The sequence below is a fragment of the Echeneis naucrates genome, chromosome 14, assembly GCF_900963305.1.
Source record: "Echeneis naucrates chromosome 14, fEcheNa1.1, whole genome shotgun sequence".
Lineage (NCBI taxonomy): Eukaryota > Metazoa > Chordata > Actinopteri > Carangiformes > Echeneidae > Echeneis > Echeneis naucrates.
Genome location: NC_042524.1, coordinates 10563908 through 10584881, shown reverse-complemented (window position 1 = coordinate 10584881; position 20974 = coordinate 10563908). Strand labels below are relative to the sequence as shown.

At 41.0% G+C, this 20974-nt stretch overlaps 1 protein-coding gene across 1 annotated transcript in view; it reads left to right on the top strand.

Moving 5' to 3' along the window:
* The window catches only part of LOC115054176 (cell adhesion molecule 2-like), a 178856-nt gene extending 158085 nt beyond the window's left edge, over positions 1-20771 (top strand). Inside the window, exons 5-11 of the mRNA XM_029519243.1 lie at positions 1732-1740; positions 3727-3888; positions 4356-4446; positions 4554-4732; positions 7823-7936; positions 18961-19083; positions 19975-20771. Of these exons, the coding sequence (XP_029375103.1) occupies positions 1732-1740; positions 3727-3888; positions 4356-4446; positions 4554-4732; positions 7823-7936; positions 18961-19083; positions 19975-20093 (797 nt within the window). The 3' untranslated portion in view covers positions 20094-20771. The remainder of the gene's footprint in view (positions 1-1731; positions 1741-3726; positions 3889-4355; positions 4447-4553; positions 4733-7822; positions 7937-18960; positions 19084-19974) is intronic.
* Positions 20772-20974: the final 203 nt, after the last annotated feature.

Here is a 20974-nt window from a genome sequence, read left to right as displayed (position 1 = left end):
GTGGATCTTTGGAGACTTGGGACCGTCCAAAGATATTAATGAACTCAAACTTTGTGCAAGCTCGTCAGCTACTTCAGTGCTCTTATCCTGAATCACAGGCAATCAAAGGCCATTCAAATTGCCACAAGACAAGAATCTAAATCGAAACTTAAATCACACAGTTAAATCACAGTTATATAGAGAGTGATTTTCTTGTTCCCTCCAGTAGAGTTGTTTCAGCGTGGAGCACATTTTCTATCAGGAACCTCTGAAACAGAAATATCATGAACTAAGTTTGAGAAAAAGTTTCTTGCTGAAAGCCTCAGTGGGGACAGAACATTAGGTTTGTTAACAGGAATAGTTTCATGCCTAATTCATTATTGATGGAAGTGTGTGTGTGTGTGTTTACTTAACTTTTTTGAACTGAATGTTTTAAATGAACCTTTTTGTGGTGCCACTAATAGGACTCCCTTCACCGTAATAGTTCAATTAAATCATTAAAGGGTTTTAATAAAGCGTCTGTTTGATTGGCTAATCATGAATGCCAAAACTAGTGTCAACAATAACAGGGAAAAAGACAAAAAAAAAGAAAAAAAGTTAGGATCATTTGCAAATGTGAGGAACCTTGTGTCTGCCTGCAGGTTGGATTAAAAAGTTGTAACCTTAAAGAGGCAAAGACAAGCCATACATGAGAACCTGGCATAACAAATACAGATGGTAGCAGCAACATGCTAGTCATAATATTGGAAATTCAATGTACCCTCTCTACAGCACTCTTCTTTGTCTACTCCAATTTCTCTTTATGTGGAAGAAATCCAGCCATTTTCCATTCGCTGTTGAGAGGATGGATGTTGCAAACACTGCAGACCTGTCACTCATTCACCTCTCGGGGAGGCGGTCTCATAGCCTCAGTTGGGAGAAAATGACTGAGCAGAATAGTTGATTGGCAGAATGGAGAGGTAGAGGAGACAGTGGGACGGGATGCTTAAAAAGTGGAGCAGATGAGCACAGAAAAGACAAGGATATGGAGCATAAACTGTTTATTTAACAGAAACAAACAAGGGCAGTCAGCACAATAGCAGAATAGTACATATCCTGATATGGATTTTAGTGATGATTTTTGCTGTAATGAGAATACAGGAAAACAGAGACATGATTTGACAAAGTAGAGCAACACCTGAATGCAGAGACAAGCCCGGACAGCTGAATACAGTGTGCAAGTGATATTTTTTTCTCTTTTGAAAAAGAAAATCCTTGTGGGAGTGTGGATGAGCGGGCTAGATGTGATTTAAAATACTTGCTGCTGGCAAGATGTTAGCCGACCAACCAGCCCCAAGAGACCATTTGAACAGATGTGATTGAAAAGAAGAATATGTTAAAAAAAAAAAAAAAAAAGCAGATGTGTATAACCAGCTGAGTTGTAAAACAGCCAGTGGGTAAAGTAAAGCAGCGGTGAGTTGTGTGGACCATTGGTCATTTGTACGGCATCACATGTATGGGTAGGTTGAGGTTTTATCAGAAATTGGCAAACATGTTACCTCTTTGACAAATATAGATGTTATTTTTTCAACAAAATTTGAAAATGCACAATTGTATAAGATACTGGCAAGATGTTCTTTGGTATGCTGAGAGAGTGTTTGCACCAGACTGTCATTCTGTAATGTGATGAAGCATTGGTCATCTGGGTAGTGCAGAGGGCAGTCCTGGCTTGGTGCAGTGTCAAGCTCAAGGACAGTTTGAAGGGGACGGAAGAAGTCAAAGGTGCAAGAGTCGTCTCGCTGCCTGCAAGGATCACAATTTACTATTAATAACATATCAAAGGCTTGTGTGGTGTCCATGAAATGGTGTTATGAGGGCTTTTCATGATCCAGATATTAGACTCATCTGAGGTCAAACTGGTCAACAGTTTGGAGGCAAATTAAGAAAAAAAAATGGAATGATGTGATCAAGGCTTTCAAAATTTCACAGTATCAGGAGGAAAATTTGAGAAAAAACGGTTGCAGGAGTTCTCCTGTTTTAGAGGCAAATGAGGTTTATGGGCATAGAGAGGAGGATCAGCTGTTTGGTTTGGATTACAAGGCAGGTGTTCCAGGGATAGCCCTGAGAGCAGATTGTACAGATGGAGATGACTGTGCATAATGATACTTTGTTACCAGACTGATCAAAGTTATTGCCAAGTGTGTGATTGGCCTTTGTAATGTTTTTGTCCCGGCGAGGAGAGAAATGTTTGTTTGATAGGAGGATTGGAGGGAGAATTGAAGTGCATGAAAGCCGTTGTGTAGGAGCAGTGAGGTCTAGTGAGCCATGGGCAGAGACTGTAGGTGGTTAAAAAAGCCTGCAGTCTGCTCTTTACATTTAAACAATCACAACCGGGTGGAGAGCAAGCTTTTCTCTTCCTTCGTGATGAGAAGTGGCCATGTAAGTCAAATCATATCAAAATCATCATCAATATAGTGCCAAAACATTGCAAAGTTACATTAAGGCACTTTGCAAATAGAGCAGGTGTAGACAAAACTCTTTATAGAGTTGTGAAAGAGATCCAACAAATTCCACCAAGAGTAAGCACTTGGTGACAGTGGCAAAGAAAAACTTCCTTTAAGGGGCAGAAACTTCGGACAGAACCGGGCTCAGCGGGGGGCAGCCATCTGCCTCGACTGGTTGGGTTGATAGAGGGAGTGATGTGGGGGGGCACAGTATTTATAGACATTGGTTCTATTCTATTCTGGGCAGGTAACCGCAGAAGAGGGAGAAGGAGAAAGAGGAGAGAGGGAAAGAGAGCAAGACGCCATTGCAAATTGCTAAGCTAGGTTAGCAGAGCGAAGGAATCGCCTGACTGATTCAGAACTTAGTGAAAACCAAATGCTTTACGAACTGTGAACTGAGTGAAAATTATCTGTCAGCAAGATTGAGTGAGCAGCACAGTGGAATAGTGATTAGTTGCCCCACATCAAGAAGATTGTGGGTTCAATTCCCGGGCCTGAGTGTGAGTGGTTGTTGGTCTCTGTCTGTCTCTGTGTGTTGGCCCGGTGATGGACTGGCGACCTGTCCAGGGTGACCCCGCCCTCACAGAGTGAGCTGGGGTTGGCTCCAGCACACCCCGCGACCCGGAAACACGGTTGAAAATTAATCACTGAATAATTTCGAGTGGGTGGCTGATTAAAAATTACAGAAACACACAGAGCTAAACACAGAGATAGGCCACATAAAGTCAAACAGCACCACCAGTGATCGGAATTGACATCGCACTCCGACTGCCAGGAGAGGAGTGGGAGAAGCATGTAGATATACCAAAGCAGCAGTCGGTGTGTGATAAAATGTTCACTGAGGTAAACAGACATCAGAGTGATTTCACAAAGCATTAATATTCAAGGAATATCAGCAGCAGATGGATGACTATGGAAAAGTGTCTTCTTGAACTCATATCGTTCTCTGGTGTAAACTTGACATATTTCCTACATTGGACATTTTAGTACAGAATATTTTTTGCTGTGGTATTTTATGGTTGTTTTGAGAATAATGGATGGTAATGAAGAGTGTAAAATACTGCGAAATTCCCATTTAAGATGCCTGTTGTGTATGCATTATACGCTCTTGTCTGTTCAGATAGAAGACCCCAGTGTAGTCTGTCTGCTGCTGAAACGTGGGCCTAAGTGATGCTGAACACCGAAGCTTCATCTAAATGTGTGACCATCTTACCTTCCAGGCTAAATGTGCTGCAACTGTGACAGTATGAAACTCTCTCCAAAGGTGCCAAAGAGGTGAACGCAAGTGGGAAGACATTTACAGTCCGGAGCTCTCTGCAGCTCCACGTGGACAGAAACGACGATGGAGTGGCCTACACCTGCAGGGTGGACCATGTGGCACTCACGCAGACACCACAGCAGGCCACAGAAGTACTGGAGGTCCACTGTGAGTCTACCTCAATGCTCAGTGATGGCGGAAAAAAGAGGAACATTCATGACAGAGGGAGAACCCTAAATGGTCTGCTGATCCACAATAGTAGTAGTGGTCCCATTGATATATATTTTCATCAGACACTATCACCGTGATCTAGATAAGAAGTTAATCATTTATTCTCCATGAAAATCATTGCCATATGCTGTATTTAAATTGTAATAATAATCTTATTAATCATTAATCACAGTCTTTTTTCATTATGTATTCCATCAGAATTGGTCACAGGGTGATCTCAAATGCTTAAATGATTATATTTTCTTTTATTCTGAAAATTTACTTTTTTTTTTTCAAGAAAAACATCTCATTCAATGGACTGAACCATCTTATCTTAAATAAGTCCTATAATCATAACACATTGAGATCGTAGGTTATCTCGCACATCACCCCCCTTCACTCTGAGGCCTCTCTGCCTGTCCTAGATGCTCCTCGTGTGGAGATCATCCACTCCCTTGCTGTTCCTCAGGAGGGTCAGTACTTAAAGCTGGAGTGTGTGTCCAAAGGAAACCCTTCGTAAGTCGCTCACATTTCGTAGTAGTTGTTTTAAGCCTCTAATATAATGCTTCAGGCAGGTAAATGCAGCGGGCCTCGCTTCTCTTTCACATCCTCTTACCCTACAGGCCAGATCCTGTTATGTGGACAAAGGATGGAGGTGAACTTCCTGACCTGGACAGGATGATTGTGGAGGGGAGGGAGCTCACCTTTACTTCACTCAACAAGACAGACAATGGCACCTACCGCTGCGAAGCCACCAACCACCTGGGCACCAGCAGCGCTGAATATAAACTCTACGTGTATGGTGAGTTCAGAGGGAGGGCTGATACTGTATGTGGGTCGTATTGTTTCACGAGTTGTTGTTATTTGATGTTACAGAGAGCCGAAGGACACATAAAAGCAAAAAAAAAAAAAAAAAAAAAAAAAAAAGCTGCCAGCCGTGGACACAGTAATGGTACATTGAAATAGTGGAAAGTATGAACTCACAAGCACAAAGACCAACAACTCAGTTGAAAAAAAACTATATAATACCTCCTGATCTTCATACTATATCAGTGCTAAGAGTGATTAGTGGTAGCATCTCTCACAGGGAGAATAAGGGCCTCAGGTGACATAAATGCCACCAACGCTTTTCCTTAAATAAACCTGCATCCCAGATACACACATGTATACACACACACACGAAGGGGGAAATGTGTGAGGGAGGCAGAATTTAGTGCTGCGTTGTCAGTAATATCGCTAGGAAGGATAAGTAATTCCAAAAAACACCAGAGGAGGTGGAGGATAAAGGGACTCAGTGTCAGTGAAAACAGATAGTGCTTCCTCTCTTCCGTTTCTCCGCCGCCATTTGTCTTTTGGCATTAAGTAATAATGCTAAAAAAAAAAAAAAAAAAGGCCTGGCCTGGGAGGTGGGACATATCTTATCCCTCTGTCTTAGGAGAGACAGCGTGTGGCCTGGGACTAAAAGGAAGGGGGAGGGGGTTAGACTTTGAAACTGGAGGTAAAAGGGAATTTCCCTGAGTGGATCAATAAAATATTACATAAGTCCTATTAATACAAGCGCCTCCGGATGTGTTTTGTTTGCTCTTATTTAAAAAGCAGACTTAATCTAATGAAAAACATGACAGAATAATCCTCTCAGTTATGCTTTACCGGAACAAGAGTGATTTCTAGTATTTTCTTGAATTCTCTTTGATAAGATTGCAATAGTAATCAGATTTGAAGCCACTGAAGGATTGTCACATCAGTAGTTCATGAAGTGGTCTCTGCTGATTGTAGCCAACACCACAGAAATAAGTGAAAAACTGGAGTCGGAGATGTTAGAAAATATAAATGCTATAAATGTCACTACACAAATGAAGACATAGACAGTCGAGTACTTCAATACCTCCGGGTACCAAAATTAGATTGTGAATGTTATATAAATATGATATAATCTTACAAATCTAAGATTATTAATGCTATCCAAATTTATCTTAAGCTAGTGGTGTCTAGTGGCGTGTGTTAATTCAAATTAAAGCATGGATGCAGAAAAATCCCAATGTTATGCAACTCAGAACTGATTTATTCAGCAATTTCAGTTTTCTTTTAATTAGCAATGCTGTACATCATGTATACACACATACGATTCTGATTTTATTACTCAGCACGCACGGTAGATGACATCAATTTAAAGTAATCACAATGTTCACAGTTCTATTACTAATTTGATATTTGAATAAATTATTACATTGCAGTCATTTGCATTCAAAGCCACACAACAAGTCAGCATGGGGAAGTGATTTGTAAGATATTTTTTCTTAAAATTGAAATCCGTATGAAGGCTGTGCAGTTTTCACGCGCAGTTAGCAGGGAAATTTACGTGTTGTCTACCCATGTCTGACAAAGTGATCTCCTTGCTACTTAAATGATTGTAATTTAAAAAAAAAAAAAAATGGACATCACAGTGTATTGATAGGGATCACTTAAATAATTTATTGGTCCACTCAAACAGGCCGTTTATAAATGAAACCATAAAAGTTTCATTACAAGCTGTATTTCTGAGATTTTACACTTTCTATTTAATCAAGCACTAACACCTCACTTAATTGCAGTACATAGTTTGCGAGGGTGCTATTTGTGTGCTTATCCCACAGGCCGTGGTGTCTGTGTGCATCAAGCAATTCCTTCAAATGCCAGCTCAGTGTAACAACAAGAAAAACTAATGCACCAAGTGACAGTGATGTTATTAAACTGACAAATTCTGTGCCACAAAAAAAGGCAATTGGGTATGGGAGGGTCAAAGATTCCCATCCAGATTCATTACTTGTTCTTTTGAAATGGCACCCAGTCTGTTCCTACCCTTCATTAGTGATTAGCACACCTTTTAGCCTTTCACAATTGCTGCCATAATTCTTGGAAAATACCGTTTTAATGGTTCCCTTCCAACGAGGAGACATTTTACCTCTCTCCTGCACATCTGCACTTAGCTGCTTAGTGATTCACAGTAAGGCTGAAATGTCACAGAGACTCGCAGGACAGTCGGCCCTGAGAAGAAGTACCTTAGCAAATTAAAAGCCTCGGGATCGCTATAAAAAGCGGTGTGGCATAAACATAAAAGCCAAGGTGGTAGTGTAACCTCATTAACTTTGTCACACAATGTTTCAGTGTGAAACACAGCTTTGCTTGAAGCACTTTTACTATTATCCTGTAGTAAGAAGTCAAAGACAAAGCATGGCAATAATGGGATGGCTAACTTCCTGAAATCATCCTCGCAAACGTGGATAATTGGCAAAAATAATTTGACAAATTACTGCCATGATTTGGTGTAATCCAACGTTCTTCCCTTTTTTTTTTCCCAGTGGAGAATCTGCCCTCTCAGACATCAGCCGACATTACATTACAGTATAACTGCATATATCACTGTCCTTTCCCAGATTTTTCACTTTGCTTACATCAACAGGCTATTGACTCACGTGAGGGAAAAAAAATCTGAATATAGCTTTAATCTATCCACATGCCTAGTCTGTACATGTGTATGGTCCAGTATATAGAATATTACATACAGAAAGTAATATTGAACACATTTGTGACATTTATAAAACTGAACCATCACCCCTAAACATGGTGTCACCGACCCAAAGTCGAGTCTGCAGGCCTAAAGCAGCACAAAAAAATATTCAGTTATAAGATGCACATATTTTTCAAGGTCCATATAGTTCCACTGAATGATGATACATTTAGCTGTTTTTTTGTTTCCTAACATAATGTTTTTTCTGTTGTTCTTCACAGTATCAAAGTATTTAACTGCCCTCATGTGAATCTTTTTTTCTATTCTTTTTTTTATTTTTATTTTTTTGCGTAGTTGTGTTTTTTATTTTTTTGTGTATATGTGTCTGTCTATCCCCTCCACCAGACGTCCCCACCACCCTGCCTCCATCCACCACTCCCCCCCTACATCACATCCCTCCAGATCCTACTGCACTATTAGGCACCCACGCCTCAGACCCCACAGTCACTGGCAACAGAGGTACAGTACTTGCCCTTGCATCTCCACATCCTCCTCAGGATGCCGTCTTCCCTCTTGCTTTCATGACTCTTTCAGGACTGTCAGTGTGAACTGTGAACTGTGAACTGTATGTCATTGTGATAGACAACGAGTTGTTTATTGCAATTAATTTGTTCTGAGTTATTATATTGAGGATATTTTTCATATTTGGCTTTAAGGCACACTCCAGGTCACTGTGTTCGAAAAGAGTGTAGCTATTCAAATGTTCCACCCACGGTCCCCTTGGCATTTCAAAGACTTCAGTACTTCTGTGGCCTGAAACCTCAAAGAAGCAAATGTCATGTCCAACTGAAAATGTCTGGCCACTGGAGATGTCTCATCATGACTCCTAATGCTATGTTAAATCTCAGAGAAGTCGGACTTGAAGGGAAACTTATCATAGTTTCCTCAGTTTGCACATTCCGCCACTAAAACCAAGTACCCTGTGTTTTCAGACAATCTGTCTCTGATTAGCACGAATGGCTGTTGTTATTATCCTTTCAGCATTATATTAGAAAATATGATTAATGGGATGTCATCTATAATGAGGCAGTAGAAGAAGCAAGGAGTGGCATAAATTGCTGATGTTATACCAAATTTCAAGCATTTCTTAGTCCTGCAGAGCTTAATAAAAAGCCATGAGTAATTCTTATGGATTTAAGCTTTAAAATCCCTGATATACAGTAAATTAAATTGCCAACATCATCATCCATAAGCGCTAATGCCACCACACAAAGCATAGTTTCTGGCTACCCCCATGATAGTGATAATGTCTCACAAAGTCTGGCCCATTGTGTCATGTCAGCAGCTGCCAACAGCTCGAAGCCCGGGAATTACCCTCTCCTTTTGATGTAGGTCAGGAAAGAGATCAATGCAATGGTGGATTTATCCTTGAGATGGTCAAATTTCTCCCTATGGTCAGGTTATTGTTGCTGGCTTGCCTGCCCAGTGTTGTTGCGTGGGTGTTTGTTGGTCTGGAAGTGTTTACATGTATGTTCCACTGCTCCTTCTTCCCAGTAAAACTCGTGCCGGGGCTATGCAAAGAGCTCAGATTCAGAAGGATCAAAGTAGATTTCGTCCTAGTTGCCAAACAGTGCAAGGAGAGCCTACTGCACATTTCATAAGAGCTCACACCTCAAAAGGCTTCAGTCCATCCTATCTTGATGGGTGTGCTGTAGCAATATTTTTGCTTGGGACATTGAAACCCAAGCACATTGTGAAAGAGAAGCAGATGACACAAGTTGCAGCCCGTTACTATTTCTTTTTCATTGTCCATTTTGCACACCTCAGGATAAAATGTCTTCTTTATGCCAGAATTAAAGAATTTTTTGTTCATTTTTAGTCTCTAATCTTTCACTTGCTCCAGGGTAGTGATCAAAATGGCGAGACTATTCATCCGAATGGTTGACATTATTCCCCATAGTCAGCTTAGTTCGTTGAAGAGGGAGGTGTCGGCTTTTGAAAGAATTCCAGCGTATCCATTTCAGCTCTGCATTTCAAAGAGCCAGTGTCTATTAAAAACTTTGGGGTTTTTTGTGCATTTCATCTGAAGATGTCTACGCTGAAGCCTCCCTCTGGAGGCGCTTTGGCACAACCAACTGGAAGGATATCTTGGGGCAGAGCCACACCATGCTGGTGGCATCCTGGACATGTACGGCATGAGAAAGGGATTCTTTGGGAGTAGCCAGAAAAGGGAAAGGGATGTTTCTGCATCACTTTGTCCCAAATATTGATTGTTTGAGTGGATAGCACAAGCCTTTAGCCTTTAAAGGATATCTGTATAATACCACTCATACTGAATGGAGTCATAATGTGAAAATATGTTCAAAGCTTTACCTTCTTAAACCAGAGTGAACATAGTTAGATTTTATTTGTTTAACTGTATTTAATTTCTAACCAACTGGACAGAAACTGGTAATTACTACTTTGAAAACACTTCAAATGTGTCATGTGGCACACTTAATCACACAAAGGTAAAAGCCTTTTTTGTATAATTTCAAAATGACTGAAAATGATTGGGGCGACAGCATAGTGGTTATTGCTGTTGCCCCACAATAAGAAGTTTATGGGTTCAGTTCCCGGCCTGGGGCCTCTCTGTGTGGGGTTTGCATTTTCTGTGCTTCCGTGGGTTTCTTCCGGATACTTCTGTTTCCTCCCACCTTCAGAAGACATCATGTTTGGGTTAATTGGTGACTCTGAATTGTCAGTAGGTCTGAGTGTGAGTGCTTGTTGATCTCTGTCTGTCTCTGTGTGTTGGCCCCGCAATGGACTGGCGACCTGTCCAGGGTGACCCCGCCCTCGCCCAATGTGAGCTGGGATTGTCTCCAGCATCCCTGTGACCCGGAAACCGATAGGCGGTTTAAATGAATGAAAATGATTGAATATTTGTGTTCCTGCTGCAACATTACAGTATTACTACATGCTCCAGCAGAATATGTCAATTCAAGTTTGTCACTAAAGAACTAAGCAGGCTATTCATAAAGTGTTGCCATAATAATTTGTCTTGATTTAAAAGAAAAATAATTAAAGTAAACTACACATCTGAGCAAATAAGAGGCATCATTCAACTCCCATCACATTGATGTCAGAGACTTGACCTTCTGTCTTGGCTCTGCTTTTTGGCTTCCTCTATTCATCTTCTCAACTTCATGCGCGGAAAAAAATGCAAATGTCCCTAAAATAAACGGTGGGATGGACCTTGAAAATATAGCTGAGGCGCTTCAACAAACCCATCAAAAAGACGATAACTTAAACATCCAATTGGCTACTTGACTTAAAAGTTGCATCAAAAGAGCTTTAAGTAAGCACTCTACAGGAGGAGGTTCCTGGACGAACCTTTGACTATCTAAAAACCTCTGTTCACCACAGCAGCTCACAGTGAACACTTTCTCTCAGTTTACAGCATCTGGAGGAACATTTTTTTTAATTTTACTGACCCCTCAAACATCTCTGAGGGCATTTTAGATAACAAAGGACCCCTACTACTGGAGTTTGTTGAAAAATGTAGGTTTCCATTTTCAATATCCATCAATGCACTGGTCTACTGAAATGTTTGACTTGGCTTATGAAAGGAAATCACAACAACAATAATCTAAGTTTATTTTATTCTACCATAGTGTGGTTTAGGTGATACTGTATGTACACAGTGGTCTGTTTAGTGTGCCTTAGCCCCAATTCCCTTTCATCTCTTACGCTTTCTCTAAAATACAATTTTTTAACTCCTTCAGGAGCCTTGAATCCCCTTTCCTTAGTATAAGTTTCGCTGAGCTTTGTTTTTAGTTTTCTTTCAGACAATTTGTCTCTTCTAACCTCACATCTCTCTGAAGACACCGTTTGATAACAGCCTTCACATTGTTGGGTGTTGTTCATCAGCATGTCTCAGTTCTTCTCTGATGCGTGTTTGCGTGGTGCAGAAACACAAGAGGAGCACTGTCTCCCGGTGTATCTTCAGGGAATCGAAATATCAGACTCCTTCTCTGCATCCCAGTCACAGGATACTACACTATCTGCTTTCATGTGTCTACTTGATTTATTACCAGTTCTTTTCATGGGCTCTGGATGAAACAAAACAGCTATGGAGCTGTGCCACTGCTGTGACGTTTTGTCTTTTTAATAAAGTTGTCGTGAAGAGGAAATGCACTCTGTGGGTATAGCACTTCAGCCTTAGTGCCTTATATACCTGATGAGCTCAGGGGTACATCTTTTGAGACTAAGACAACAAAGGCTAATGTATTTTCAACAATAGACAGCATGGGTCACCATTACATTGGAAATATAGCAAATCATGTGATGATGAAGTTTTGGCTTTAATCCTTTGTAATTAAAATTCTCTCCTCTTACATGATCTGCTGTACGGTGGCATAGGGGTTAGCCTTCCCACAGCAAGATGTCAGCTCAGTTCCCGGCCTGTTTGCATGTTCTCCCCGTGCCTGCATGGGTTTCCTCCCACCGTCCAAGGATATCATGTTTAGGTTGATTGGTGACACTAAATGGTGTGAGTGGTTGTTTGTCTCTGTCTGTCTCTGTGTGTTGGTCCTGTGATGGACTGGCCTGCTCTCGCAGAGCACCACTCCACGACCCGGAAACAGACAAGCGGATGGGTGCCAGAAGATGAATGAATGAATGAATAACGTGATCAGAATGGTATTTTGATACGACTAAATGCTGTAGATGTGAACCAAGTCCACTGTTGATATATAATGGTGATAATTGTGAGTCAAGCGTAATACTTTTTTTGGCTTTGATTTTCCTAAGCCCTGTTGGCCACCATGACTGCCATGGGCCAATCAGACAGTGAGGTGATGTCACTGGACAACATGTTTGCAGAGAAATATTATATTCAGCTACCATTAAACCAAAGGAATTGATTGAATAAAAGTACCGTATGATGGTCTCCTATTTTAGTGAAAGTTGATTATTAGTTATTAATCAAACATGTTACTGAGATTTAGCTTTGGCAAGCTCTAAAAATTCTAAAAATACACAACAGGGCAGAAAAACTGAGAATGAGTTTAGAGATATTGTGTTGTGGATGCGATTACTGTTGGGGCATGTTTTATTTAAAAAGAGCTTTTAACTTCCCCATCCAGATATTCTCCCACAAAATCGGAGAATGAGAGAAAAATAGCATGTTCATGACTAAATTGTCCAGAGAGCTGAAAGCAGCTGCCTGGCTCTCTCCTTCTGTAAAGAGCAATGAGTTGTTCTCTTCTCAGTTTTAAAAAATTTAATAGCTGATATTTAGAAAAGTGCGTTTGTAAAATGCAAAATTATTTTACTGTATAATTTCACAATTATATTTGTTTATGTCTGATTCGGTTGACATTGTGACATTAATTTTCCCTTAAGTGGCTAATACAATAATGTATTATTTAATGGAGGCATTTATTCATCCTCGCAGATATAAATATTTCATATTGTAGACTGAGTGGTTTTAATGGGAAACGTAAATCTGACAGTAACCCATTTATTTAATTCTAAGTGTTGCTGACCTTTGCAGTGTGTTGCTAGTGCGCAGATGTACACAAGATTCCTCTGTTTTTTTGGGCTGTTTTTTTTTTTTTTTTTTAATCCGTACTGGGCTGATGTATAACTACAGTAAGTGATTCACTTTATTAACGAAGTGCTGGCAGGTACAGCCCACACGCACACACACTGCCCCAACAGCCCAGCCAGCTGTAATGGCTATAATAACTCTTTCGCTAACTATCAGAGGTCTATGCAATAATGTGCACGCACACACACACACACACACACACAAAGTCCCCTACCCCACCACCTTTGACTTCTGTCAAATTCGACGAATGCTTTTTCATAGCTCGCTGATTAGCTTTGACCTTGTGATGCTGAAAGGTTGACTGGCGAACAAGGACACCTTAGGTGTTTACAATATTTACTATTCACTTCTCATAATCAGCATTTATGCAGCCAACCACAGCCCCTATAGCCTGATAACGCCGCAGGAAAAGAGCTCACTGGCAGGAAAATACCAATTATTCATGCTTATGCATATAAAAAGTGGATGTATCTGCATCTATCCTGAAGATAAAAAGCGGAGATAAAAGCATGGCAGCAACAACCTTAAGACTCAATAAAAGTATACTTAAAATCACTTCAAATTGATACCAAAGAGTTGGCTGGGGTGGGCTGGAGGTTACCATGGTAACTCATAAACGTTAAGTGTGATTTGTCTTTTTGTTGTTGCTGTTGTTGGTTTTGTTTTTTCCTGGTTTGTACTCAAAAGGAAAAACACAAAGGATCTTTCCTCTGCTCTCGAAGTTAATAGCAGTGAAGACACACTTGAGGAGAATTCAAGAATGGAGGCAAAGGATTGGTCAGGGTTCAAAAGTTGGGATTAGTTTAAGCTTTCTCCCTTTTCAAGGGAGAATTGGCCAAAAAGCTGCATATGAATACTAACCTGAAAACGGGACCGCCGTCACACTGAGAGCTGAGCCGGCTCAAACATCTGACCAGCATCACAGCCATCATCAGCCGTTTGCTTAAATAATTAGCAGTCATGACAAACCTGGAGAATTTATTGTTATGGTTTGAAAATCTGCTGTTAACACTTTTTTACTTTCCCTCTTAAGATATTTTAAGATTAAATATGAGATCATGATAAATCATCTTTTAGATTAATATTTTGCCAATAATAACAGACAAATGAATATTCTAAACAAGTTATCCAAATGGAAGAAAGTGTTATTACATTTCATCCAGTGTTCAGTTTTTTAGATTCAAAATTATGCATTGTTACATTTGGATAGTTATACTTATTATGGCTGATAATAAAAGAGTAAAATGTTATAAGAAAACAAGACACACCTGAACAACTGAGAAAACATTAATTAACCACTCAATTTCATGCTTTTATAAATTAGTGGAGGCTGCTGAAATACCAACAATTCAATCGTAATTAGTAGTCGCAAATAATGTTTTCTGTCTTTAACCTCACATTCACCCACTGAAGCTGATTTAGGCCGAGGACAAACCTGTTGTGAAAACTCAATCAGTGAAGGGACAATTTTAATTCCTTTGAGGAATATAACTACTTTATTCCATTGCTATTGATTTTGTTTTAAATGGACGATGGGAGTTTGGCTATGTGATGTGCAAAAGACATATTTTCTTCAGGGCAAGTGTGCAGAGCAGCTGGTTGGCTGATGTGCATAAATGCTACGGTTGGGTTGCAGCATCCCCTGGGGGTGCTGTGTGGGTGGGTTGGGTGGGTGGGTGGATGGGGGGGGGGTTGGTGGTTAAATATTGAGCACTACTGACTACCTTCTCTCCATTTTCCTTTCCGCTCTCCACTCTTTACCCCGTAGCGCTACCAGGCTAAGGAGAAATTAAAACATAACGCAAAGGTCTTTCTGCTTATTGCAGGCAAAGCTTATTGATGAGCTGTCCCATTAACTCACTTTGGGGAAGAATTATAGCAACAATTTAGGATAAAGTGTAGAATCGGAGAAGAAAAATCATTAGATCCAGGGTGTAGCTTTATGAATTATATGTAATAGCCACTCTATTCATTCAGAGGATATTTTCACCAATCTTGAATAAGCACGCACAAACATGCAAACAAAACGTGCGCACACACACGTAAACACACACTAGCAATGCAGTCTAATTTTCACTTGCTGGCATGAAGTTTTATTCTATACTTTTCTCTGCTTGTCTCCCTGTGGGGATTGTCTTGGTGGCAACCTGCCCCCTCCAGCATCACTTGTTTCTGTGTGGGCTCCTGTCTCTGCTGCTCTTGTTCGGCTGTTGGCTCACACGATGCAGTCCTCCCCGAGCTAACCAGCAGCATAATGTGGGCTGTGACAGAAAAAATGTGAAAAGCCACAGTGACACGTTCTTGATTCACATACCACAGGTGTAGAAATGATGCTATCTCACCAGTTCATGCTTTGTTGTATTTTATTGCTGTCTTGAGGTGATTTAGCATTTTCCAGAACATAGCACTGCCTTGAAAGAGTGATTCTTGCATGATTAATTATCCGTCTTTGCTTGTAACTATCTGCTGTTACTCTGCTGACCACAATTTCTTTTCTTTTCTGGGAAAAGAAAGGAAGTTGTTGAATGCTCAAGATAGCATCCAAGTCGAAGAGTGGGCTTTATTGAATGATTAGCAGAAATAATTTGTTTTCAAAATCTAATTAAATCACCCAGCAAGTAATAATGTGCAAGGACACACACACACACACACGCCTTGGTAACTTCTCTGTCTTTATCTAAGTAACACTTACGTGCTTGGTTCATGTAATCCCTGACGGTTACACCTCTTTCTTCTTGGCAGTAGAGTTAACATTAGATGCAGATTGGTAAATTTTAATTTTAAAACAATCCATTTCATAACTGCTGCCATAAAGTCAGTAGAAAGTCGTTTCTAAGTTGCTTTGTAAAACAATTGGAATCATTGTTTTACAAAGCAGTATCTGAGATTGAGGAAGGAAATGGCATAATCGAAAAGAAGAAAGTTGAAGAAAAGTTGCCTGTAATACCAAGAGGGGAAGCACAGGGGATGCAGAAATGTTTGCTAAGCTACAACATGAAATTGCCATTTGAGTAGTATGCTGATATGATTCAAGGACACTGCATATGATCAGCTCAAATTGTTAACTTAAAGAGCGGCTTTAGCTGAAAGGCGGTGCAGCAGCTGTGGACCAGAGTACATTCAGGGAACAAGAGTGGATGTAACAGGAAACATACCTTCAGAGAAAATATGGCTTTAGAAGAATGCAATAAGGGAACCTATGAGCATGCAGTAAGTTGCTCATTTAACATGCAGCATCATCAACCAAACAAACCAGTCAGATTTCTCGTTTACATTTTACATAATTTCATCTTTTTTTTTTTTTTTTTTTCTTTTCCAGCCTTTGCACAGAAAGGCTGAAACCACCCATCCTATTGCTGTCACATATCCTTTGACAGCAGCCCCATATGGTGCTGGCATCAGTGAAACGGATCGGATGAAGAGTTAGTAGGGCAGTTTAAAAGTAACACTTTTGGTTCGGTCCAGCCAAACAGTGGCTCACAGGGGTGCTGAATCCCTTTAACTTATTTAACAAGCCCAATTGGTGAGGCCAGGCGACAAGGGGAGTGTTATAAATATTAAAAGAGGAGTTTGCTCTGCAACGCTCTCATATTAAATCACACAGAAAAGAATGTATGTGCCCTTATTAAAAGATAATGTGTTCTGGAGCCATAAAAATGTATAACCCTCCACTCTATATCCTTCTCCTCCTTGTCTTTCCTTTTCCGTCCTGCTCCAAGTGAAGTTTTAGCCTTTTCCTGTCCATTAATCTCTGTTTTTTTCCTTTCCTTTTTCTGTGCCTTTGTACACCCTTGCTGTATTTTCCCTCTCCCGCAAGTTGCTGTGAACTTGAGCAGAATGCATAAAAACACTATCTATAAACCATGTTTTGCACCTGAAGGCCAAGGCACTTATATTTATTGTATTCACAGGTTTCAAGTTATGTTGTGACAGGCTTCTGTTGCTTCTTGAATGACATCACTTTGTGCAATTTATCAGACTTGGACAAACTCTCTATGCTGCTGCAGCAAAACGCAACTTTGTAGCATACGTAGTAAATACAGTCCCCGAGACCAGTACTTCAAAAACATCAAAACAGCTTAAAGCACCGCTCCAACACACCCTGCAGCTCCCCTGCCATTGATCTGCATGCTCACTATGTGGCAAACCGTTCCCACTTTTCTAATAAATGGCTTAATATCTAAGAAGTTGTATACAATATATAAATGTCTGCGAACGTACTCACCATGCAAATCAATATTGAAGGATTCCAGTAGTGATTCTCCATTCATGCTATTTTTAGGGCAACTTTGTATTCTGCACAGAAGCTTTTCAGCCGAGGGGTCCTTTAAGGTCAACGGGGATGTGGTAGCAGCAGAGCAACATGCTCCAGAAGTATCAAGGCATTTGGCTCTTCGTCCTACCACTTTGACATGACGTTAGCATATCGCATGGCCAGTGTGTGCAGCCCTCAATACGCAGACATGACTGTACGGTCATGGCTTGTTTTATGGCTCCACTGGATTGCAACAGCTGACCTGAAGGCAGACAATGAGTGTGTGTGATGGTAAAAACCAGTCGCCATGCTGACAGACAGAGGTGAAGGAAGACAGCCATGTGTGTAAGCCTAAACGGCTGAGTCCTCGCCCCGCTGGGCCACACCAGGGGAACATTCCTCTGCTCTCTGCTCCACTGACCAAGCAGAACCTCGGGACAGAGGAACCACGCCTGGCGCGTCTGTGTGTACGAGCCCATGTGTCGTATGACTGTGTATTTGTCCGCTCAGAGGCGGCGGAGTGTGACGGCCTGGTCACTCAGACCGTGGAGAGTTATGGGGCAAGAACGAGCCAGCTGCTCAATTTGGTCACATGGGCGGACTCTGAAAGAAAAGGTAGACTACTGAGGAGAAAACACATCAATATGCGACGTGCGCTGTTTGTCTAAACTACCCGTCCGTCACCGCTCGCCCTGCTCTGACACCACCATATTTTAGCTATCATGAGCACGCATACACACACACAAAGTGACAGGGCGGTATATGGCATGCCCTGGCACCCAGAGGAGGATAATGAGATGAGTGCTAATTTCTCAGGTGTCACAGAATGATATGAATAATATAGGCTATTCCGTTAGCCATCTCTCCCATTGCTGTCACTGTCAACTTTTTTTTTTTTAATATAAGCGTGTCGGTCTGGTGTCAGTGTGACGTTCTTACTTTTTGGCCTGAACTGCCTGTGAGACAGTGAAGAGAAGGAAATGAATAAGGCTAATAAAGCTACAGTTGGGAAAAAAAGGAATACCTTTCATGGGTTTTTGAATGAGTGTGAACTAATCATGCCATCTTCATTGTCACATCTCTCTCACCATCGTTTCTACAGATTTTCCAACAGTTCCAACCTGCACCAACTCTTTTACTCCTAACTCCTTTTCCTCACAACAAAAACACAACAAGATTGATCTTTGCTTTTTTTGGGTGTGATTATTTATTTACTGTGTACTACCTTTCCTCTGCTGTCCTAGTTTGCATGTCAGGGACTCCTGCGGCACAGTGGACCGGGCGGTGGGGCGATCTTGAATTATTCACTATTTTTTCCTCAGCTCTTCTTTCATTCTCTCCTTTATTTTGCAGGGCGAATGTGTCTCTGCCTGTAGCTGCTCTTTGTTTCAGTGTGGTATCTCTCTCTCCCCCGCTCTCTCTCTCTCTCTCTCTCCCTCTCTCCCTCTCGATCTTATTATTCTCAGAGAGTCAGACAGCTCTGCTTTGACTGCATGATGTGAAAGGAGAGAGGAGTGACAGCAGCTCAGAACAATCATTAGATCATGGACGAGCTGGGAGTAATCTCCTTCTTCCTTCTTCCTCCTTTTTGTATTGTCTGCCTCCTGTTCTTCCTCTCCCCTCACTCCCTCACCTCACCAGCCGGTGCCATTATCTGCTCTCTTTATGTCTCTCTCTTGCTCTGTCTTTCCTCAGATCCCAACGCTCTGGGGCAGCACGGCACCGACCATGCCTTGATCGGAGGAGTGGTGGCTGTAGTGGTCTTTGTCACCTTGTGTTTAATCATTGTTCTGGGAAGATACCTGGCCAGGCATAAAGGTAAAACCGCAGTGGACCAGACCCGAGTCTCTTAAGGCTCATGGACCTAGTGGAGCATGTTGTACTTGTCCCATCAGAGTGCTTCCTCAATTCCCATGCTACAGAGTATGACATACCTGCAGTGTAGAAGAAGATAAGCAATGATGGACATGTGCCTTCGATGCGTGACACACAGTGTGGTGCCAATAGAGTACACATGGAGTTACTGGTTTGGGTTAAAACTGAGTTTCCTAATTCAAAGAAATATAACTCAGAATAAATCTGACCGCAAATATATCATGCACATATTTTTCAATTCAGTAGGATCAATGTCTTCATATCCATTGCAATATAAATAAGTACTTTGCAGTTGTAACCCTCAGCTTAAACGATCATGAGATTGTACTTCCTGTTAACAACCTGCACAGTACTAGGTATGTGTACATGGTTATCATCCCAAAAGATGTTTTTTCACTTGTAATTTTACATTCCCAAGGCCTAGAAATCATATTGTTGTGATTTGATAGAATTTTTGATCAGCCAAATTTATTCTGAGAGCAACATTATATGGCAAACTTCACTAAAATATAAAATGGCAGCTCTGCTCAAGAGAGCGAAATGAGCATAAAGGCCTGAGGTCCAGCATTAATGGTCAGTTTCCAACACTGATACAGCAAAATTGATTTCTTATACTGCGAGCTGCATCTTGTTATTTCAAAGAACAATTTGAACCCTTTAGTGGTACCACAGAGAACAAAGTTGTTTGTGGATGGGGGGTTTTACTCACCTTCTCTCTGCTGTACTTACATCCCTCCATATATGAATATGCGTTTTTGGCCTCAGGCAGAACACCAACCAGTGTTGCTAAGTATTTGTTTTCCTTTATTTAAACTTGTTTCTCCATTTCCTCAGGAACGTATTTGACAAACGAGGCCAAAGGAGCGGATGATGCACCCGATGCTGACACAGCCATCATCAATGCTGAGGGCAACCACGCACACGCAGAAGAAAAGAAAGAATACTTCATTTAGACTGCAGGGGGAGCTGTGCAGCTCTGTCCTTCCCCCTTTTCTTCTTTCAGTCTCTGTATCTCTTTTTCCTCTCTTGCTGTTTCCCCACTTTTCTTCTCCATCTCTGACCACTGCCCCCATCGTGACCACGAGGAACCCGCAGGCAGTCTACAGACAGAGAACTTCCCCGAGTGTTTTCCCCTTCTTGCCTTTTGTTGAGCGCATTTCTATCATTTACATCTTGTCCTGTATTACTTTCTTCACTTTCTTTTTCTTTTCTGGAAGCCGGTTTTGGCTGACTGCTTCTTACATGACCCTGGGTCCGTCTTCACTCCTGTTTCCGTCCGAGCAGACTCCCAGACACATACTATATGCCCCTTTGTTCACACACATCCACAAACACATATCATATTTCACATCAACACGGTGCCTAAAAATACAGACGCCATTGAATTTCTGTCAATGCCTTCATGTATTGTCTGTCAGTAGCAATGTAAATGCTTTGTAGATGGTTTCCTGGACCATCATTTCATTGCTTAGCTTACAGCTTTTGATTATGCATTGAGTCTTTTTACTTTTATTATTTGAAGGAAGATCCGTGCTGTTTACGCCTTATACATGTCTGTCACACTGAATATGGTACTTTTAGATGCTTCACCTCTCCCAACTCCATCCCCTCTGAATAGACTTGCAATTAAACCGTTGACCCTTGTAAGATAAGAAGAAGGTTTTGTGTAACACTGTAGCAAGGTTTGTCAGATAAGTGTAGAATATGATTTTCATTCTTAGGATAGGGATAATAAAGGATAATGTGGTATTGTTTAGAGCAGAGAATACACACCAAAAATATATGAACAATACTAGATGAAGAATTCCATCAAGTGAGCTCAATCAGTTATATC